Here is a 22,047-nt window from a genome sequence, read left to right on the forward strand (position 1 = left end):
TACTTTTATTTCTGTTCTATGTTGTACATAATCCCGTGTGTTTGAGTATGAGGTAGTGTGCTGCCGAAGTTGCCAATTATACCTCTGGTGTTTGTAAGCAAACAAATAAAGGAATAAAAAAGTGCTGAAATATTGTATGTTACGTTAAATTGTTTTTTTCCGTACTTTTATTTTTTTGGGCAAAGTAAAAGAAACTGGCTATCAGACTTGAATAAAAAAATAACCATTGATGTGAACCAGCAAAAATAGCTTTGTATAATAATATAAATAAATAAATAAAAAATAAAAATAAATAACATAAATAATATACTGTGCTTGAACTAGAAATACAAAATTTCCATGAAAATGTTGAGATCTGGTACACATTTTCACTGCATGTTGGAAATAATATTCCATTGACTTGCTTCTGTTTCTTTCAATTTTTGAACTTGAAACGTAATAATTTTACTGTATACTGTATAATATCCTTTACTAGAATCAAGAATAACATACTTAGGATTTGTAATGCTGGTTCTAGTAATATCAACACTTCTAAATGTGCGATTATTTTATATAAAACAGTTGTCAGGTAAAACTTGAAATACGCGTGTTCGATATGGTTTGGTTTGGTTTGGTAAATACATAATCAGAATAGAAAGCACTTTAAAAAAATATTGTATTCAAATTCTATCCGAACTTAAATTACTTTTAGTAGGAAGCAGGTCATAGACGCCCTCAATTAATAAAACTGAGTTACAAAAGATCTATTTCATGTTACCAACTACACAGAAAACTCATCATTCGCTTAAATGCAACAAAACTACAATCCCTATATTTGGTCTAAATCTTAATTCTACTAGAAAACTAGCTGTTATTATACTATATGATACTTTTCTATTATTCTTCTTTTCTCTTGTTTTTATTTGGTTAATCAATTTACTAAATTTTTATGTAAACCTTCTTCTAATTATTAGCTAGTAATAGTTATACAATATTTATGTATACTCTGTAAATGCTAATGTTTGTATACTATGTTGACCACCGAAATGAAAAAAACAGATAAATAGATAAATAGAACCTAAACACAATATAGTTTCCTTAACTAAGGGTCAGGGCTTTGCGTTTAAAAAATGTGAAAAAGGTTTAAAAAATAAGACTGGTTTTTCGAAATTTTTATCTCAATCCAAACCGGCAATTTCTTCAAAATTATTAACAAGCAATTGCGTCATCTCTGTTGAAAACTCAAGCCAGCTACACCAAGAAAAACATGTTTATTGGCGCGTTATGAGTGGATTCGCAGGTTGTTCGCTGCTTAAATAAACGTGATTACACCTAGAGTCAATTGACCTTATAATTAGAAGCTTCTCTTATCATAATTTGATCATGATCGTATCAGTTCGCGACAGTGAAGGTGCCCGACACGTATTTCCGACGTCTTTAGAGCAAAATATTTGAATCAACCGACAGTACACAAAACTTTTATAGTTTTAATTTTTTATTTAACACCGCGCGAGATAATGAAAGAGAATCGTAAAAGTGAATAAATTTTCTATCAGGCTCGTTTAATGTCGTGAGAAAAATGTTTAGTAGTATAAGGGTCTGCGTGTGGTCCGAGCAGAGCTGGGATGAGGAATAAGTGAAATTCGTCGGCAAAGTCGCGTTTAATTTTTTCCTAAATAAAGTTGAAGATCTGCCGAGATTCGTAATGAAATTCTGCGCCCTTGTGAATTTTTGGCGGTGTTGGAATTTTAGCATTTCCATTAGATGATTTTTTCAGAATTCCTGTTAATTTTTTTTTAATTAAATTAGAGCAAAAGGAAACCAAACAAAAATTACACAACTCTCATTGCGGTGCAGTTAATCTGGTGTCTCAGAAACCACCTAATCGGATAAAATCAAGGAGCGACATCATCGAATGTGTTACAGCTCGACGAGTTCATCGCACCTTTCGCTATCTAGCACGTTACCAAATTTTGTTTTCGATACTGCCGCAGAACGGTCGAAAACAATTTTACTTGTCGGTAAACTACTTAATTTCCGCTTCTGATACCACAGGAATAAATGCGCGTTCGTTAATTAAGCTAACGGCTCAGTAATCGAGTTAGAAAAACACGTCCAACGTGACTCAATGATTATGTTTTTGGTATGTGGCAGGAGTTATATTTGGATTCGATTTTGCAAATATTATAATAGGGAGGTTTGTTACTTACAATACTTACAATAATAATAATAATAATAATAATAATAATAATAATAATAATACTTTAGACTTTAGACTTTATTGGCCATTAAATACATTACAAGAACAACAAATGGCAAGTCACAATATCAAACACATTCTAATAACATTCATAGAGAGCAACATAATTATTAGATAGACAAACACCAAACATTGAAACAAAAATTAGGTAAAAAAAAAATAATAAGTAAATAAATAAATAAATAAATTCCCAATTAGTATTATGGAGACACTCGTGACACAACACGGATGTACTCATCTGCAGTATAGAATGCGTTCTCCAATAGAAATTGTTTTATTATATTACAAAATTTAGTGAATGGCAGATCCTTGACAACGGTTTATAGAACATTGTAGTAATTAATGTACAATTTATTTAACTCGGATGTGCGCAGCCTAGAATGACCCTGGACAATTAATTCAGATCCCCTGGTGTAGTGATTGTGGCGATCACAGTGCTTAGGCATATCGTTCTTTAGCTCATGTATGAGAGTGACTGTATAGTAAATAAATAGTGATGGTAAGGTCAAAATATTAAGCTTTCAGCGAGCAAGAGTTCAAGTTTTTCTACAAATATAGAAAAATTGCCTCTAGAGCCAGAGCGATAAACATTGATTAAAATAAGATTAAGCACTGGTATCTCCACACCACAAAACTCTGCGTGAACATCCAGACAATATAATAATAATAATAATAATAATAATAATAATAATTGCAGAGCATGCAAACAACGACCCGAGACGATAATACATATACTATCGCCGTGTTCTCATTATGGAATACATAACGCAGCCTTTCGAAAGCTGTATTTTTATTGCAGGCGTTCCCAACATTGCATAAAATAACCGCTAATAAACCCGATTTAGTTTTGTTGCATCATCGAGCGAAGCAATTATTCGTGATTGAATTTTCGGCTCCTGGTGATCAAAACATAGTAAACAAGGAGCAGAAAAAGAGACAAAAATTTCAAGAGCTACTAGAAGACTTTAGACAAATTTATGCTGGGCACACAGTAAAACTTGTGGTTTTGATCATTGGATGCATGGCCGGAATACATACTAGCGGAGCACGAGAACTACATCAAATACTGGCGTGCCGCCCAAGAATAATGATAATAATACTAATAATAAAAATAATAAATCATCACTTGCGTCGGTGTATTTCGAGTAAAACGGGACTATGCTTAATCTATGTTTTATTCACGAGCCAAAACTCTTCTAATTGTGCTGCTAGAATTGTAGCTCTCTGGGCAAGACCTGTAATTGTTTTCGAGACCGGCAGTTCAGCTTCCTTTAGAAATTTGGGGAGCTACTTGTCAATTAGGCCATTCGCAATATAAATTTAACAGAGTTTAACTCGTATATGTCTTTCATTTCCAGGACCGATTCCTGGTACTTATCTGATTTATCATTTCTCGCTATTTTGATGATGTCAAAAATATTCGGGTATTTCTTCTCTCTGTTGAAAATTTTTATATTTTCGTTCCTCGTTATAGTTTTAGGTAAGCATTTATAAAAGGGTGTTATTGTATTAATCAGATTATATTTTTTGCAGACTCTGTTGTGCCGCTCCATGTAGTCCCTTAGCGTGAGGATTGGGCACCCAGGCGACAGATGCTGAATAGATTGCTGTGCCGCACATGCTTCACTGGTCACAGGCTAAGTCCTTTTCCTGGATATACTTAATATAATATATAATAATAATATATATAATAAATTCCTCTGTTTCAGGTCTCAGATTCCTCTCGGTAACATATAGAGTGGACAACCTCTCGTCAACCTCACCGCCATGCAAAGCCCCTGCGTATCTTTCGTGTAGTTGTTTATTTCTCCACTCCTCTTCTAGCGTTTGATTGTTGTTTTTTATTTCAGGAAAGGTTGCAGAAGTCAGGAGAGTAGTTGCTGTCAGCTACCACTATCGCTCTGTGCAGACTTAGTGAAGTAAGTATACAATTTATATTTATATTTATTTATAAATATACAAAAATATTAATACTAATAACAATAATAATTGTAAGATGCAAAAACTTTTAAAAAAATAGGCTTTACTTTCGCATACTACAGTATAGATGTAATCATTGTGTTGAATAAAACCGTTAGTTTGTAGCGAAAGAGCAGAGAGAATTTCTATTAATAAGGCATAATAGAGGAGAAGTCACCATGCTTGGTCCGTCCCCATCTCTCTAATTATATGTTTTTGCTCATTCTTAAATTTAACGTCTTTATTAATGCTTTCTGGCTTCTTGTTATTTAATTTAGGAATTGCTTTGGTTTTGGCATATAATTTAAATATTGATGAAATTTTAGTCGTATAAACATGCCCTGACAGTGTAACAAAAATCCATTTGTACTTTATCTCCTTTATTTCTGAGAGACTTTTTCTTTCCCTTCGCGAGTCAAATATTTTTCTACTTTAAGGTAGTTTTGGTTATTCTGGTATTCTGCAAATTAGCGTGCGAAACTCTTGGTCAAGCAGCGCTTTGCAATCCCTCCAACCCATTAGATCCCGCACAAAGAATTTTAGGTTAGTCGGAACATAATCATTACTTTACCACCTGGGTAAATATTCAAGGAGCAACAAATAAGTACAGGATTCGATGAACGAGAACGATCTAAGCAATACACTTTTGTACCGACAAATGAATACAAAAAAATGCCCAGATAACGAACATCTAGGAATTGTGAGATTATTTAACTTTCCAAACTTTTCAATGAAAATAGCTTTATTGATGGAATTAATCAACAGTTTAGTTCTTGCTTAACTTAACTGGAAGCGACGGTATTTATATCACTTTAGTACAACTTGGTTGCCCCACAATTGTACAGCATATTGTCCAGATAATTAATGAATGTATTATGTCCTCATATTTTCCTGTACTGTGGAAACAAGCACAAGTTATACCCCTGGCTAAAATTTAAAAACCCACAGAGTTTGTTCATTTGCGTTTCATTAGTATTCTGTCTACACTCCCTAAAGAAAATAATGGACAATCAAATAAGAGTATTTTTCAATATTTACAGTACGCCAGATTCAATCAGATGACATTTTTAAGACTTGATTTTAGCAAAGCTTTTGACATTATCCTCATTTCACATCTTTATCACATCACATCTGAGTTGTCAAGAAGAATTAGCACATTTAACTTTGTTTGCCAATATATATTGTTACTTATTAGATCGTGTTCCACGGACTTCGCGGACACAGTATATGATAACATCATATCTACAACAACATACTAAGCTAAAAAAAGAAATTTAAAAATTAATTAATGGCTATAGTAGTAATTGACGTCATCATCATAGGAATTTACATAAAAAACTAAAAAGACGATATATTTTTAAAAATCTGAAAAAATTGAATGAAACAAACAAAAGATTCTACAGTTGACCGAAAGTAAAAACAAATTCAAAATTTTAATATTGGGTCTTGGACAGAATGCCCATTCTTAGCAACATATTACGAAAATCTCAGGGAGAAGAAATTATAAGAAATTAAAAAGATATTTATTTACTGTTGCTGTTTGTCATTTACATTTTGAGTCGACTTGTCTGCTTTATGTTGCTCCTCTGCCAGCTTTTTTTTGCATCACTGCCCTTAGGCGTTTTTTTATGATAAATGATAAACACGCATTTCAATTTTAGCATATTCTTAATTATTTTTCCTATTCGGCATCTTGAAATTTCCTAAGTAAGTAAAAAAGAATTGCTAGAATGCCTATCAAACGAAATTCATAGTCCCCCAGTAGATGTGGTTTTTAAGATATCTTGATGTTTTTTATATAAATTTAAGCAAAATTGAACATTTTTTGGTTGACAAAAATTTATTGAAAAAATAAAAACCTGTCACATCTACCAAAAATTACCAAATTCAAACACACATGTTGTGTAAATAATTTTATACGTTATACTCATTCCAGTAAGTGCATGCTCTTTTTAGACATTCTACCTGATGAACTGTTGTTAGCTTTTTAAAAAAATTCGATAAAATAAAATGTGAGAATTTCTGACTTGGTCTCATTCGGCGTCCAAACATTTGGAAGCCCAAAAATGTGGTTAGCGCGAAAATATTTCTCAGAAATTGCATTTCTCGCAACGAAAGTCTGTCAAAAATCTCTGTTAATTCCTTGAAGGTTTATAAATTTTACCGTTCAGTGGCTGAAATGGTCAGGGCTGGTTTGGTCTATATAATAACTGAACACAATAGAACACTACGTCTGGTACCTACAGTTAAGAAGGATCGTAAATCAGGGTGAAAGTACTATTGTTGTGGTATTAACTGACCGACCGAACTGCGTGATTCAAATTAACGGAGATTTACTTATATTGGGCTATTTAAAAGTAGTATATTTTACGAAAGTCGGCTTGAGGCAACGACCGCCGGTATCATGTTTACAGTTTTTGGTTGTTTGGCACCTTCATCACAATTGTTGTCGGGGTATTTGCTTTGTAAGGTGCAATTTTCAAAAATAACTATTAAAAAAGATTAAAGAGAACAACCGAAAACATTACAATATTTTCGCGTTCATTGTTTACTTGCCAATTTTGTAAATGTTGCTTCGAAGATACCTAATGATATATTCAATATATTCAATGACAAAGCAGCTTTTATTTCTTTGCTAACTTTGACCTTTGATTTAAATATCTATTAATTATTTTCTATCGCCTTTTATTTTTACAATAGGGGCTTTTTCTTCAAGAACCGTGTAAATTTGAAATATTTGCTTATGTCGATATTTTTCATTGTACGTAGCATGACTTTCGGTATTGAATACCTATATTTTGATAAATGAAAAATCTTCACAAATGTCTATTACCTTTATTTGAAAGCACCGCTTTTGAAAAATTTTGTTTATTTTATTTTATAAACTTTCATTTTCAACTCGACTGTCATAGCGATCCTGAAGCACTTCTGTGATGAAAATGACCTTTTTCTAAACATCGTAGCATTTTGGTGGCAAGATTTGAATTCCACAATACAACGTTTATATGCAATACAATAACAATTTTTAAAGTTTCTTTCATTTAAAATATACGATATATGATCCAGGCAGATAACATTGAACTATGTCGGAATCACTTAATAATTTAATTCTTTCTAACTGAAGAAAACAGATATAACGTTCTTTTGCAAAAAAAAACTTATTCTTACTACAACGACGTTCATATTCCCGCCTTTAGAATTAATATTCTTGAAATCAACTTCAGTTCGAATGAAGCACTTTTAGTCCCATTTCGAAAAACTAGCCTCTGTGTCGAATATCTAAAATTGGTAATAAACTTTACAAAATACTTCATTTTCTCGCATAATTAATTATTTTTTAGCCTTGTATTTCCTGAAAGACAAAAAGATAACTAAAACAAACCCAAAGCTGTTGTATCCATTAAGTTGCCTACGTATTCTTATTCTTTATTCTTATTCTTAAGGCTATGAAAGTGCAAGAACTGACAGTCTTAAAAGGCGTATTATAAAAAATGCCACACACCTTAATGACTGGGATTCAAAGGTATAAATAACTTGATATATATGTATATGTATGTATATATATATGTATATATATATATATATATATATATATATATATATATATATATATATATATATATATATATATATATATATATATATATATATATATATATATATATATATATATATATAAAAGTTTCTAGATATATATATATATATATATATATATATATATCTAGAAACTTTTATGGTTTTTCATATGGTGATATAGTGCAATACATAACAGCAGAGAAACTCTTAGGGGATGATGAAATGATATATAACTGCAAATCTCAAAGCTCCAGAAAACTTGGACAATTACCATCCAACCTTTCTGCTCAATATCTTTTCGAAGATTCATGAGAGAGTTATAAAAATTAGATTGAGTAATTTCATTGATGAGAATCAGTATAATGAGATCTACTGATCTTTGGGTTAGATTTCAGGACAAATAGACAAAAACAACTATGATATTGCTATGTCTATTGACTTGAAAAATGCATTTGATACTGTGTATAAATATGTATGTAGAAAAAACTGTGTAAATGAAAATAACCAAATTTAAAAGGCAATCTTTAAACGGAACATTAAGCTGAATAGCATACATCTGAGAGAAATCACTAAATACAAAAACGTCGGACTGATCATATCGCGTAAATTAAATTGGACAGCACACAGTACAATTAATAAAATTACGCCTGTTATGCAAGCCGCTAGACGGTCTTCTCATCAATTAAATATTAGAGCGAGAAATCTGCTATACAATAGCCATGTTGAAGAAGTGCTCCCTTTTCTCATAAATAAGTTGCAAAGAACACTAAAAAGGAATAAGAGTTGTTTTTGCGCTACCACACCGCACTATTAACATAACTACAATGCCAGAAATAGAAAAGTGTTAAAAAATAATTTTGCAAGTACCAGAAAATATATACATTATACTTAATTGCGATAATCCCTACTAGAATAGTAAGGTTCGGGTGAAAGTATTTTGTTGTGATTTGATATCTTGAATAAAACAGTTTAAAAAGTATATCTGAGTTTGTTTATTTCGTTACTATCAAAACCAATGCAAAGGCGACTTAAAGCAAAAATATTTTCACAATCAACCCGAATGTATATTGAAACAATAACAAAAGTAACAAAAAGTGGCTGTAGTCTAGGATCATTAACATATAAAAGTAAGTGAATCTTACTAATAACGTTTAATTTGCTTAATAATGGTCATGGTATATCTGAGTTTGTTTATTTCGTTACTATCAAAACCAATGCAAAGGCGACTTAAAGCAAAAATATTTTCACAATCAACCCGAATGTATATTGAAACAATAACAAAAGTAACAAAAAGTGGCTGTAGTCTAGGATCATTAACATATAAAAGTAAGTGAATCTTACTAATATCGTTTAATTTGCTTAATAATGGTCATGTTAGGGTATTCGAAGTAAGGTTCCCTACCTTTATAACCCAGAAACTGCACATGATAGATTAAACAGAAAACTTGCATAGTTTCATGTAGAATTCTTAACTTTTAATTATTAAAAAATTGACTTTTTACGAATTTTGTAGTTTGATTTTTACTATTTATTGCTCCTGCGTCGGTTGCTGTTGAATGCAGTTTCTGTTTCAAATTAAGTTCGATTCAACAATAACTGAGGCCTTTTTGCTCTTCCTGTATTAATTTACATCCAGATACCCACGCAATATATAACAAGAAATGCATACAAAACTAATTAATTAAGGCTAACCTTTAGAAAAAATTCTTAATTATTTTAGGGTCTGCAAACAACATTCTTGATACAAAATGGTATAGGTATATATGATATATATCTAGAATTTCAAGGGAAATGCAAAAATGTAATAATTTACAGCGAGTTTCATTTAAAATAATAAAGTTGGTGTTAACTTCAGATGACCGGAATATTGGAAACATCTAAGAAATTAGTAGCTTCTGAAGCAAGGTGATAGGGAACCTTATTTCGGACAGAATGTATAATAAAACTAAATAAAACACATTACAAAGGGCAAAGTTCAGGACTTTAAGGACAGGCATAAATGAAATGGGGCTTAGAATACTATATAAATAAAAGTTCGTATTTAATTTTTTTTTTAGAAAATTTGAACCGTTAGTAAATCGAAACAGAGTGCGAAACATTCAGACCAAATCCAAAGAAATTGGGTTCGTTTATTACAGAATATCCCTCGCATTTTGCAGTAGCATTTTTCGTGTGCCGGACGAAAGCATCCCTTAACGGAAAAGCTCGATTATTTAACGCAACACATTCTTCGGATATCATCCACGACCACATTAACAAAGAACGAAAAGAGTCGAGTCCTTGAACATGGGCGAGAGGAAAAAAAACGAAGACAGTCTAACAATCAAGGTCTCCGATACATTGAACCTGGCTAGATATTTCTATTTGAAAATAAAAAACTTTCTTAGACCGGTCCACCAATACAATGTTGTTAGTTGTTGCGCCCCCCTTCCCTCACCCTTCGACCGAACCATCTAAATTGAAAACGACATTTAACCATAGCCGATTTAGAGTTTATAATCGCTTAAAACGCGAGTGAGGAAGATCAGTTCACTGACTTTTGAGACCTTACCTAACACGATATGGCGTCCATCCAGCATCGGAATTTTAATTTAACAGCAATATTTCGAAGTCCGCGTCGCCATTGCTGTCGATTTTTGTTACTCGTTTTATTACCAAATTCACTTTTACTTGTAAAACCGCACCAAAAGTTTCAAACGGAGGGATTGGTAAGTTTACCTTCTTTAATTCCGAACAATAGCAAATTTTAAAGATGAAGAAAATTTTTTAGTGTTTCATTCGCTTTATTTATATATTTTTTTTATTTACACACACAGCATTTTATCTTGTGTATAAACATATTTGCACATTGCAACCCAAAAAGCCAAAAAAGAGATGCGAGGCGAAAGTATAAATCTTGCTTTTTTTCCATTGGCGAAATACTACAAAAATAGAAAATAAAACTTATTATAAAAATCCCCTTCAAATAAATTCAAGAAGAAACAAATATATAAATTAAATTTAATTTATTATCTTAATTTTATATAGATCGGATATTTTAGTGGCCGCTTGAAAAATAAAAACTGTAATCGGAAGCTTGAGGTAAATTGTATTTGAGAACGTCAGCATTCGCGAAAAGCACTCCTTATTTTGGGAAATATTTTCTCAAAATCTTCCACAGTTCACGTTTGACATCACACATTTCGCGGTTAATTGTCCAAAATCAAGGCAAATTTTCAAATTGTTAATTGTTAAATACCTACATAAAATATGCTTCGCAATTGAGATAAGTATTAACGAATATATTCAGAGAAAAAAGGATGAAGAACAGAAATATAAATAGTACTAATATTCTGATCCTACTGCTAGTTCAAAAGTTTTGCTCGAAGTTTCAACGAATACGTAAATAATTAATGTAAATAAAAATAATATAAAACTACCTTCTAAACAGAGCATTATTATTTTATAAATAATTTCAGATTTTAATTCAAAATTTCAACCCGTTTGAAAGTACAATACAAAAACATAAAAATTTGTTTAACTTTTATGAGCGAGATCGCATTGTCGACCTAAATCTGGAGACTTCGATAGTCGATCAGAAAGCAAACCTCGAAAATATCTGAAATAGAAATAATTTTTCACATTTCTCTGAAATAAACAAAAAAAACGCTTAATTAAAGATTGCAGGTAACCTTCCACCTAATTCAATAAAGTTTCTAATTAAATCGTACCGAAAATGATTTACTTTATTTCTATTTTTAGCTGAACACTTTTCTTAATTTTTTGCCAATGAAATAGTCATTTTACATAATCTAATCAAAACTAAGCAAAATTAGCGAAAACATTATGAATTAAGCTACTTTCTCGTGGAGACTTCGATAGTAGAGCAGACGACAAACGCGAAGAATAATAGTAAAATAATGCATTCTTCCTACAACAGTTCTCTTGTTAATGGATAACTACGTTGATAAACACGTCCTCAACCTATAAGGAAGTTGATGTATAAGTTTACAAAATTAAAATTATTTTCAAAAGCCTCGCAAAAGGAAACCATAAATTATTTTTATAGATAAAACAAATTTCAAATATGTCTTTCGAAAGCTGTTTTAGTCCCTAAACTTATGATGACAGATATAAAATTCTTTTTATGAGTTTTTTTTCTTCGTTTAATTTTTCATTTCATTCATAAGTTCTTCCACAGGTTTAGTGATATGTTTTTGAAGTATAATATAAAATTTATGAATTTTATACGGCGTGTTTCAAAAAAGTTCCTCTATTTGCTAGGGTAAGTAGAGTATTTAAAAAGAAGGTTAGTTGGATTAATAAGCATATTCATATGCAGATGAGAAATACCGCGTATTGAAGAGAATTTAGAAAAGTTAGCATTTTAATTTATTAAAGTTTATAATGAAAAATTTAAACAAGTATTGAATATGAAAATAAATTGGTAAGTGCATTTTTATTATCCACAGACTTATGCGAACCCGGAGGGTACTATTACCGTACGGCTTATACAATGTTGCTGACTTGGAGAAGACAGCGGGAGGAGGGGCATTTTATATTATAGATGGTGTTAAAAATAACATATTATTTGTGTGAGGACTACCTCAGCAATGACATAAGTGATCTTATATTGCACCGTCTTTTAATCTTGTCATAAGTGCTCTCGCTGTTATGGTTGTTTTTCCTTCTTCAAAGTGTTTATTTTGAGTGGCTATAGCCGTATATATATATATATTATATATATATATATATATATATATATATATATATATATATATATATATATATATATATATATATAGACTTAGAAACCTTAAACCAATACTTCCAAAAATGGAGACTGCGCCCGAACCCAAATAAAACCGAGACATGTGCCTTCCACTTAAATAACAGGATGGCGCACGGAGAACTAAATGTCACGTTTTGTGGAGAACCAGTCAAACACAACAAACACCCCAAATATCTAGGCGTAGTCCGATAGATCTCTCACCTTTAAAAAGCACCTTGAATTGACATGCCAGAAACTTAAAACCCGAAACAACATCATACATAAATTGGCAGGCACCACATGGGGAGCAAATGCAGCTACCTTACGCACTGCAACACAATCACTTGTGTACTCTGTAGCGGAGTATTGCGCTCCTGTATGGGGCAGAAGCTCTCATGTAAATAAGATTGACACCCAACTTAATGAAGCCATAAGAGTAGTAACAGGGACACTGAAGTCGACTCCTTTACCATGGCTCCACGTACTATCAAATATCACTCCCCCGGGAATCCAAAGACAACAGGCTACATTCCAAGAATGGCAAAAGATAAATCACCCAGACCAGCCAAGAACGTGGCCTATTCACAAGGTAATCGATGAACCCTGTGTGAATCGACTGAAATCAAGGGCCTCAATATGGAACTTGGAAGCACTTGCTCCAGGAAAAACCTACGACGCTTCTGAATCATGGACATCCGTATGGAATAACAGCAATGTCAATCAACACAACATAGAAGATCCTAATAAACAGCTCCCAGGGATGCAACTACCTCGTAAAACATGGTCCCTATTAAATAGAGTTAGAACTGGACATGCAAAAACGAGATCAGCGATGCACAAATGGGGAATTGCCGACAATCCAGCATGTGACTGTGGAGCTGAAGAACAAACATTAACACATATAGTCCAAGACTGCCCACTGAGAAGATTTACTGGACAATGGAAAGACTTTACTGATGCAAGCCCCGCTGCCATTGCATGGTTATCTGAACTGGATTTGGACCTGTAGATTTGATTTTCCCATACCGCTAGGTTGCTCGCATGCACCTGTTATATGTACTATCTGTGTCATATTTAATGTGTATTACTGTGTTTTACATTACTTGTATTAATTGTCATTTATACCTACCTTTCATAAGAATTTTGTTTGTAACCTATTATATAGCACTTGTAGAGCCATACGATAAATAAATAAATAAGTGCCCTCGCGTTTTATTGGTTTTCCGTTTTCTTAGAATACAATTTTAAATTTTTTAGAAAACCTTGTTCATATTTTATTGTCATCTGATTTTATATTTTAAAACGTATATAGTGTATATTATTACTAATAAACACATATTCATCTATATCTCCTTATAGTAACCTAACCTTAATAAATGTAGGAACCCATAGCAGTAGTTCAATTCTTTTTTTATATCCATATGTTTTATTCCGCTTTAAAGCAATGTTTGAGCAATATACATATCAGCTGAAACCAGTTTGGGGTTATATTTCGTACAAACCACGTTGCGAGAGTAAAATAGGTCCGATTTAACGTTTGTGAGTTCACTCCGTGGATGCATTGCGATTGAAAAGACAATACAGCTAGATAAAAATTTGGTGAACTTTTGTGAAATCGGATTGTCGAACTAAGCGTGGAGACTTCGATGGTCGATGAGAAAGCAAACATCGAAAATAAGTTTCAAGGAAGAAGATCTAAAGTGGAAATTAAGTAATAATGCTTAAATTCTGTATTAAAAAATACAACTGAAAAACACTTAATAAAATATTATTTCTGTAACCTCCCACCTAAGTGAAAACAATTAACAATTAATTTGCCTATCCACAATTTTGTTTTTTCAATAACATTAATGGATATACTTATTTCTGGAACCCACTATTCTCTGCACGAATGATGCCAAAATCATCATTAGCACTTCGGATATATGCTATGATTAATTAATTAATTGAGAATAGTTCTAGTACACAGTTTCTTGGCGACTTTGTAAATCACAATCTAAGGCGTCAGTCGCGAATTAAGAATATTCGCGACGTGTTTCAGACAATACCCTTAAGTATTGCTTGTTCGATCGATTATCTCCTAAAGTATTATATGCTGGGGTAATTCAAGCAAGTCCAGTTCCGCTTTTGTTACTCAAAACTATTCCAAAACACAAAAAATAATTACCCTTTCTGCCCGTATATTTGTTCCACTATTATACATATAATATAAAAATGGAAACTATTTTGACATTCCATACACGCGACTTGCAATCTGTCAACAAAATCCGAGCTTTCTTGGAGAGAAATTAAATATATTAACTATTAAACTCCGACATATGATCTTAAATGCAACATTTAATTAAATTTCCGAGTTTAGTTATAGTGTTGATGAATTTTTCAATAATTAAAGCGTTTGGTGTTTTATGCAATTTGTTGGTGTAATGTATTTATTTCTATAAAGTGAGATGTTGTTATTTTTATTTATACAGGGCGTTTCAAAAAAATGCGAAAAACTGAAAAAGGTGATTCATTGTTTAAAAAAAGGTGGTTTATTATAGGAACATTGCGTCAACAGTTGATTTTCAGGGATATATCGCGCTACCAATATGGCGGAAAAATTATGTTTTTATTTTTTACCTTCAAAATGAAAATATTACCTATTTCGCATTAGGTGGAGGGGATTGAATTAGACTACCTCCATCATTTTTCTAAACAACATTTAAGGAAAAAATATGTATTTTTTATTTTATGTTCTATTCGGAAACTTTTGTCAACAGCAATTTTTTCATTATATTTGGGCAGGGGTAGTCTCGTTCAATTTCATCTACTAATTTAAAAAAATAAGAAATAAAAGTGAAAAGTATGTTTTCATAATAATAATAATAATGATAATAATAATAATAATACCATTATTTTTCTTATTGAAGTCAATACCTAGAAAAAGTGTAATTCGTGTACAAATAATTTTTAAAACAGGCGTACATAAATGGTGCTGAAATCGAGTAATAAATATAAATAAAGGCCTTGTGCGAAACGTCTGCTAGAATTAACAATATTCAAAAATAGTAGATTATGCAACAAGTGCGGTAAACGGCATTTGAGTCACGAGTTTATTTGGCACGAGCGGAGCGAGTGCTTAATAAACTAGTGAAATAAAGAGTTTGCCAAACGTGTTGCATACCATATTTTTTCTACCGCCGTTAGTTTTTGGGTACATTTTTGCAACACTAATACATTCATTGACATGAGCGTCAGAATTGACAAACGTCAAAATTCAAGCCGGCAAAATCTCCGAAAACATCCGATTGCACCCAAACCCGGAAATGTCCGAACTTACGTGGAAAAGTGACGCTTCCCGCACGCTACATCGGTGTATAATTAGGTACTTTATAGAAGGGAGTAGAAATAAGATATTTTTTCTCATGAACTTTAAATATAACCGCAATCTAGTAGATGCATCGTATGAAGCAAGCGTTGACTTCCATTATATGTTGACATTATCTCTAAAGCGAATAGTATATAGTGGCATTCTTTGGCACAATAGAAAAATTATCTTTTAATGCGAGGTTGGTAATAACTAGAACGCCTGCTGAACATGCTACAAATTTAGGAAACTACTCGCCAATATCTCGTTTGCAAATAAATTATGACATTTACTTTTTTCACATAGATATTTTTCAATTATTTCCACAACCGTTCTTGTTTTGTTTTTCGGTTTAGAAATACTCTTACTTTCTCCTTAGATTTAAAATATATTTTCGTTTTTAAGATAAAAAATATAAACGTTATTTTTCCGCCATATTGATTGGTATTTGACCCAAACTACCCATTATTTTAAACAAGCATTTAGTTTTTCGCATTTGTTTTAAAACAAGGACCTTTTTTACTATTCCACAATTTTGATTAAGAAAATTTAATAGTAAATATTATTATTATTATTAGCGAATCGATAGATCCAGAAACATCCAGTAAGCGATTTATTAAAATGGCTTCACTTGCGCTGAAGTCCACTACGCAAACCTCTAGAAAGAAACACTTTCGAAAGGACGACGGAGCGTTTTTATTTTTTCGCTTTTAATGGCCTCTCGCATATCGGACCGGGAGTCGTTCACCTCCGCGATATTTTAGACCTCTTCTTCTTCTTCTTGGCGAGCGAAAATACATCGATCAACCTCGGGACGTCCGTTCTTCGTTTTCTGGTGGCACTGACCGCCAAAAGTAGTCGCCGAGTGTCAAGAGTAATATTGCAACATTCACGGCCTCCCATGAAACGCGTCGGTCAACAACCTCCTACGATAATGTGTTACGATATACTTTCAACGGTCGAGCAAAGACGCGCGCGCGCGTTCAAGAATACGGACGCGACATGGCCAGACGGGCGGGAGCGTGTCGTAGCTCGACCGACTCAGTAGGTGTAAAAATGATGCGAATTGAGGGCGAAAGGTAAACCGTAAGGTGTGCGTAGTAAAATCAGAACGGTACGAAGTAAATTCGAATGCCTCGCGTTATCAAGGACAACGGGAAAACGGTAGGGATCGATTTTTAGTGGCGTTACGGTTTTGTACGTCAGCCGAATTTTATACATTAAGCGATGGTTTTTGCTTTATTAATAACTGGAAGAAACTTATGACGTTTCAAATTTTTAAAATTAAAGGCAAGAACGACTATATATGCTAGTTTCCTCTCTTGGAAGGAGTTCTTTAGGATGAAACGTCATCAACATTCATATTTTCTGTATTTTTGTCAGACTTTGGGTCCCTCCCAGTAATACTTTCAGATTCAAAGATCGATTAAAGAAACAACTTCTCTCAAACTTCTCTCAAAAACTATCTAACTGGAAATCCGAAAAAGTCGATAATATTAATTTTCACAAAGCCAATCAAAAACATAACTTTCAGGTCAACAACGAAAAAATCGAAGTCTGCCATAATAGTATATTATGCAACAAGTGCGGTAAACGGCATTTGACTCACGAGTTTATTTGACACGAGCGGAGCGAGTGTTTAACAAACGAGTGACTTAAAAAATTTACCGAATGTGTTGCATACTATACTTTTTCTAAGTGACGCTTCCCGCACGCTAGATCGGTGAGTAATTTGGAATTTTACAGACGGTAGTAGAAAAAAGTGTTTATTCCTATTCTATATCTACATCTATTTTTAACTTGCCCAACATTATGAAGAGGGGCACCGTCTTGCTGCCATATAATCAGCGCTGATATATTTAGAGGTAAATCTTCTATATATTGTTCTCGAGTGAAATTAATAGGCCCATCTTTGACAACACGCCGTATATTAATTGATTGATACCCCCCGGTTATTATTTTATTATTTCGTGTATTTCTCTAGGATTATTTAAAGACGAATACCGCGTATTTTATCTATTACAATCCTTTTTCAAAAAACTTTTATCCTCAATATGTCAATTTAAAAAATCCAAACAAAACTGCATCCTCTTTTGACATTGTTCTGCATTTAGTTTTTATTTTTATATTCTTTCAAAACTGATTGAATTGATCCGCGAGAAATACCTGTCTGGAAACTGGATGTGCTTCATAGCATCCGAATACGTTTGCTTTATTTTGTTCATTTAAAATATTATGATGCCGGCATACCTTTTTAGCATTTAATAAATTACCGTTTTCTTCAAATTTCTTTGCCAGAGTGGGAAATATATGTTTTAAAGGAACTTAGCGCTCTGAATAAAGTCTAATATTAAATTAATTAATTAAATTAATAAAAGGCAAAGATCTCCTCAAATCTGTTTTAGACGACTGAATGTGCGTTTCAGTAATTTTGGTCCCCGTTATAATTGGGTAAACAGATAGAGGATCTTCTCCGTAAGGCAGAGTTCAACGTACAATTTACAACGCTTTCAGGCGATTATCTAAGAATAAACAAGAATCATTTTAAAAAATCTGTACTGAGCGAGATCTTCTACTTGCGGCTTTTTCAGGGTTTCCCCTCTTTTGCGGTTGTTCAATACGTTCAGATTTTTTATTTGTCAGTAGATACTGCTAATACCAACCACCTTAAACTAACCTTTGATGGAGTGTCGTACTTAGTGGATCTCAATAAAATTTCCAGCAAATGTGACTAGAAGGATTGGTCTCCGAAAACAGGCAATAATTTTGTTTTCGATCACATTCACAAAAATAATTTCAAACGTATATTCCATTGTTTACTTAAGTTATAATATCGAGAAGTGCTGTTAGGGATTTCTTAAAGAATTCTTATATTCAAATATAGGGTGCTCCCAATATCACGGGCTCTTCATTTAAGCACAATTCCTGTAGACTCCTTGTTTATGGCTCAATAATTATTTTTGTTGGATAGATTTTACCAAAAAGGCACTGAAACTGTTTTTTTTTGTTGATATAGCATCGACTAAAGTCTAAATTTAGACTAAAGTTTAAAAATACAAAATTTTAATTATACAAATTTCAAAACTTCAAATATTTTTTAAGGAAAATTTATTTTTTAGTAACATTGTATTTCGGAGGTGGTTTCCGGATGGTAACTACTCGTAATTACCTTAAAATAAGAAATGAATGATAAAATTATGAGAAGTGTCCGAGACATTTTAACTCGAACTGTTCAAAAAATTCTTTGATTCAAACCGATAAAATTTCTTATTTGGAAATTTAACATATCTCTTCAATGAAATTAAGGAAAAAATAGTTTCCGTGATCGTTTGAACATGATACTGCATGTTCAGGATAGTATAACAAAAATAAGTAGCCTATTGCAAATGAAAAATTTGAAGAAACGAAATTTTTTACTTCGATTGGATAAGCCCACCATTTTTCTCTATACATTTTTCAATGCGCATTTGATTGTTGCTAACTACTTTTGTTGTAGATCTGATGACATATCTCATTAATATTCCTTTTTGCATGAATCCTTTCCCAGCATTTAAAAAAATGCGGTAATCACACCACTCTATAAAAAAAGGGTGCAGCAATTATTTCAAATTATAGAGCTATAGCACTCCTTTCCGTTTTTTCAAAAATCTTCGAAAAAGCACTGCATTTACACCTATCAAAGTTTTTGGAAAGTCGAGACCTTTTTTCCGGCATGCTATTTGGTTTTCGAAAAAAGCGATCAACGCAGGATGCCATTCTCTCGTTATATCAGCATATTCTTGGCAATTTAGAAGAAAGGTAACAGGCAGCATGTCTTTTGTTCCATCTACAAAGAGCATTTGACTTGGTCGATGTTGATATTTTAGTGGACAAGCTTTGTTTATATGGTATTAGAGGTATGGTCTGCTCATAGAAATAAGAAAGTGACCAATTGCTTTGAATGAGATTATCCAAGGGTGGTCATTAACATACAATGCAACAAGATTATTATTTATTATATATTATTTTTTATTACGGACACAATTTTACCTGAATTTAAATTCCGAAACTTTAGGTAATAATCTTGTTGCATTGTATGTTAATGACCACCCTTGGATATTCCCATTCAAAGCAATTGATCACTTTCTTATATCTATGAACAGACCATATCGCGTTAACTGGGTTAAGGTCTTTTCTTTAAGGTCGTACCCAATTGGTTAAATTGTGAGATACCTTAGGATTTGAATACGTCTCTGATTCCAGGTGTGTGAATTGCGCTGTACCTCACGGAAGTTATTTGTTTATAGTGTTTGATGTGTTTGCATTTTTCCCCCATACGTACTTTTCCCTTTTTGCGGATGATGCAGTTTCTACCCTTTCTGTGGCATCGTTTGAGCAAATTAGCATTGCAATCAAGACAACTGTTGAGCAAATGAAACATTATGCAAAAATTAACAAATTGATATTGAAAGTAAAACAGATGATGGACTTTTCAACACGGGATTTAAATAAGAGTTTATTAGTACGCTTCAATGAAAGCTCAATCCTACAGAAAAGTGTAAAATTCCTCGGAGTTTAAGTAGAATCGAGACTCTCCTGGTTCGAACAGGTGGACCACCTTCTCAAAAAACTTTCTGTTTACTGCTTTATCATATGGAGGCTCCGCCATAAGGTTTCTTTCCCCAGAGCAAGTCTTTAGGATGCAGAAACGCATTTTACGGACTATATTCTTTAAGCCGTGGAATTTTTTATGTCGAGACCTATTTCCACAGCACTTTTTATTGACACTTCCTAGTATGTACATATTAAATTGTGCCACTTATGTAAAACGTAATTCTAATCTTTATATGATGCCAAGAAACTCAAATATTCAGTATAATTTAAGACCGAATCTTAACATAAAAATACCTACACATCGACTGTCCCTTAAATCAAATAGTCCCTTTGTTATAACTGTAAAAATAAATTGCCTATCGAACTGAAGGAGATATCCAGTGAAACAAAATTCAAATGCACTCTTAAAGACAAATTGCTGAGCCTCGCCTATCACAATATTAAGGATTTTCTTTCTTATGATACCTTTTAATATGTAATCGTTGTTTGTTATTGTTTATATATTTGTTATTCATATAACATTATTACTTATTATTATTAATTAATTAATTATACTAATATTATTTTATATTTTTAGATTCGTATTATACTGCCAATATCCAACACTTATAACTCAAGTTTTATGGAAATAAAGCTATTTTTATCTTTATCTTTCTGTTACCTTTTGTCTCGAAGTGATATGCCAACCTGCTCTAAGTCAAACACAAGAATTTTATTTTCTTTACCGTAGTTATAAATAAAAATACAAAAATATAAAAAGGAAACAGTATGCCGACGTCAATCAATTTTGACATTTCTGTTATTTTCATTATTAAATCAGAATTGAAAATCCTTTTTATTTAAAAAAAAAGCAGCGTTGAAAAGTCTGTTTGATTTATGCGCAATAAATATAGCTAATTTTAAGAAAATCGTTAGCGTCTTCCAGTAAAATCTATCCGAGAACATCAATCAATTATCAAGGCTGATTCGTAGACAAATATTCCAAAGGAATAGTGCTTAAGAGAGGCGTCCGCGATATTTCAAGCACCCTGTATTCGCGCTTCATAAAAATAGTATAGTTAGGTATTCTGTAGTCCTGACTGTTGCCACTTTATTCTTTAAAAAATTCCTAATAGCACTCCTCTTTTATTAAATAGTCTCAGTCCGCTGTGAATTTATGTTGAAACAATAAGCACAGCAAAGTTTTAGTGCATTTTTGGGAGATGTATCCTTGAGAAAATATATGAAAATCGAACCATAAACAAAAATTTTACAAGGGCGTGCAATTCTTAAGTATGACACTGTATTCTTAATCTAACTGAAAACCCAAAAAAGCTTGTGCTAATGTTTGAAAATCTTCGAAAGTGATTTAAAATTTGTATAACTGTATAATAATTTTTAAAAAACTGCTCAAAATTAGAAAAAAGAATGTCATCTAAAGGTAGATTCATTATAATTTTACTAAAAAGCTATCCATAATTTTACAAAGGAAAAACAAATAAAGAAAAACTAGAAAGGCAATGCTCAATATTATCAGCCTCATTCCCTATTGAGGTACTATGAGATTTAGAACTTCATTGTTCATTTTTTGTACCCATGAAATCC

General features: G+C 32.3%; 1 protein-coding gene across 3 annotated transcripts in view; it reads left to right on the top strand.

Moving 5' to 3' along the window:
• Window positions 1-22,047, top strand: part of LOC132696478 (uncharacterized) — a 60,106-nt gene that overhangs the window by 23,416 nt on the left and 14,643 nt on the right. For all 3 annotated transcript variants that reach the window (XR_009618036.1, XR_009618037.1, XM_060661316.1), the window contains exons 2-3: window positions 3,773-4,032; window positions 4,090-4,158. Coding sequence is in view for 1 of the 3 variants with exons in the window: in XM_060661316.1 (XP_060517299.1) it covers window positions 4,007-4,032; window positions 4,090-4,158 (95 nt within the window). In the remaining 2 variants the exon portion in view is untranslated. The remainder of the gene's footprint in view (window positions 1-3,772; window positions 4,033-4,089; window positions 4,159-22,047) is intronic.

This window comes from Cylas formicarius, unplaced genomic scaffold, assembly GCF_029955315.1.
Source record: "Cylas formicarius isolate icCylForm1 unplaced genomic scaffold, icCylForm1.1 PGA_scaffold_1__22_contigs__length_36826433, whole genome shotgun sequence".
Lineage (NCBI taxonomy): Eukaryota > Metazoa > Arthropoda > Insecta > Coleoptera > Brentidae > Cylas > Cylas formicarius.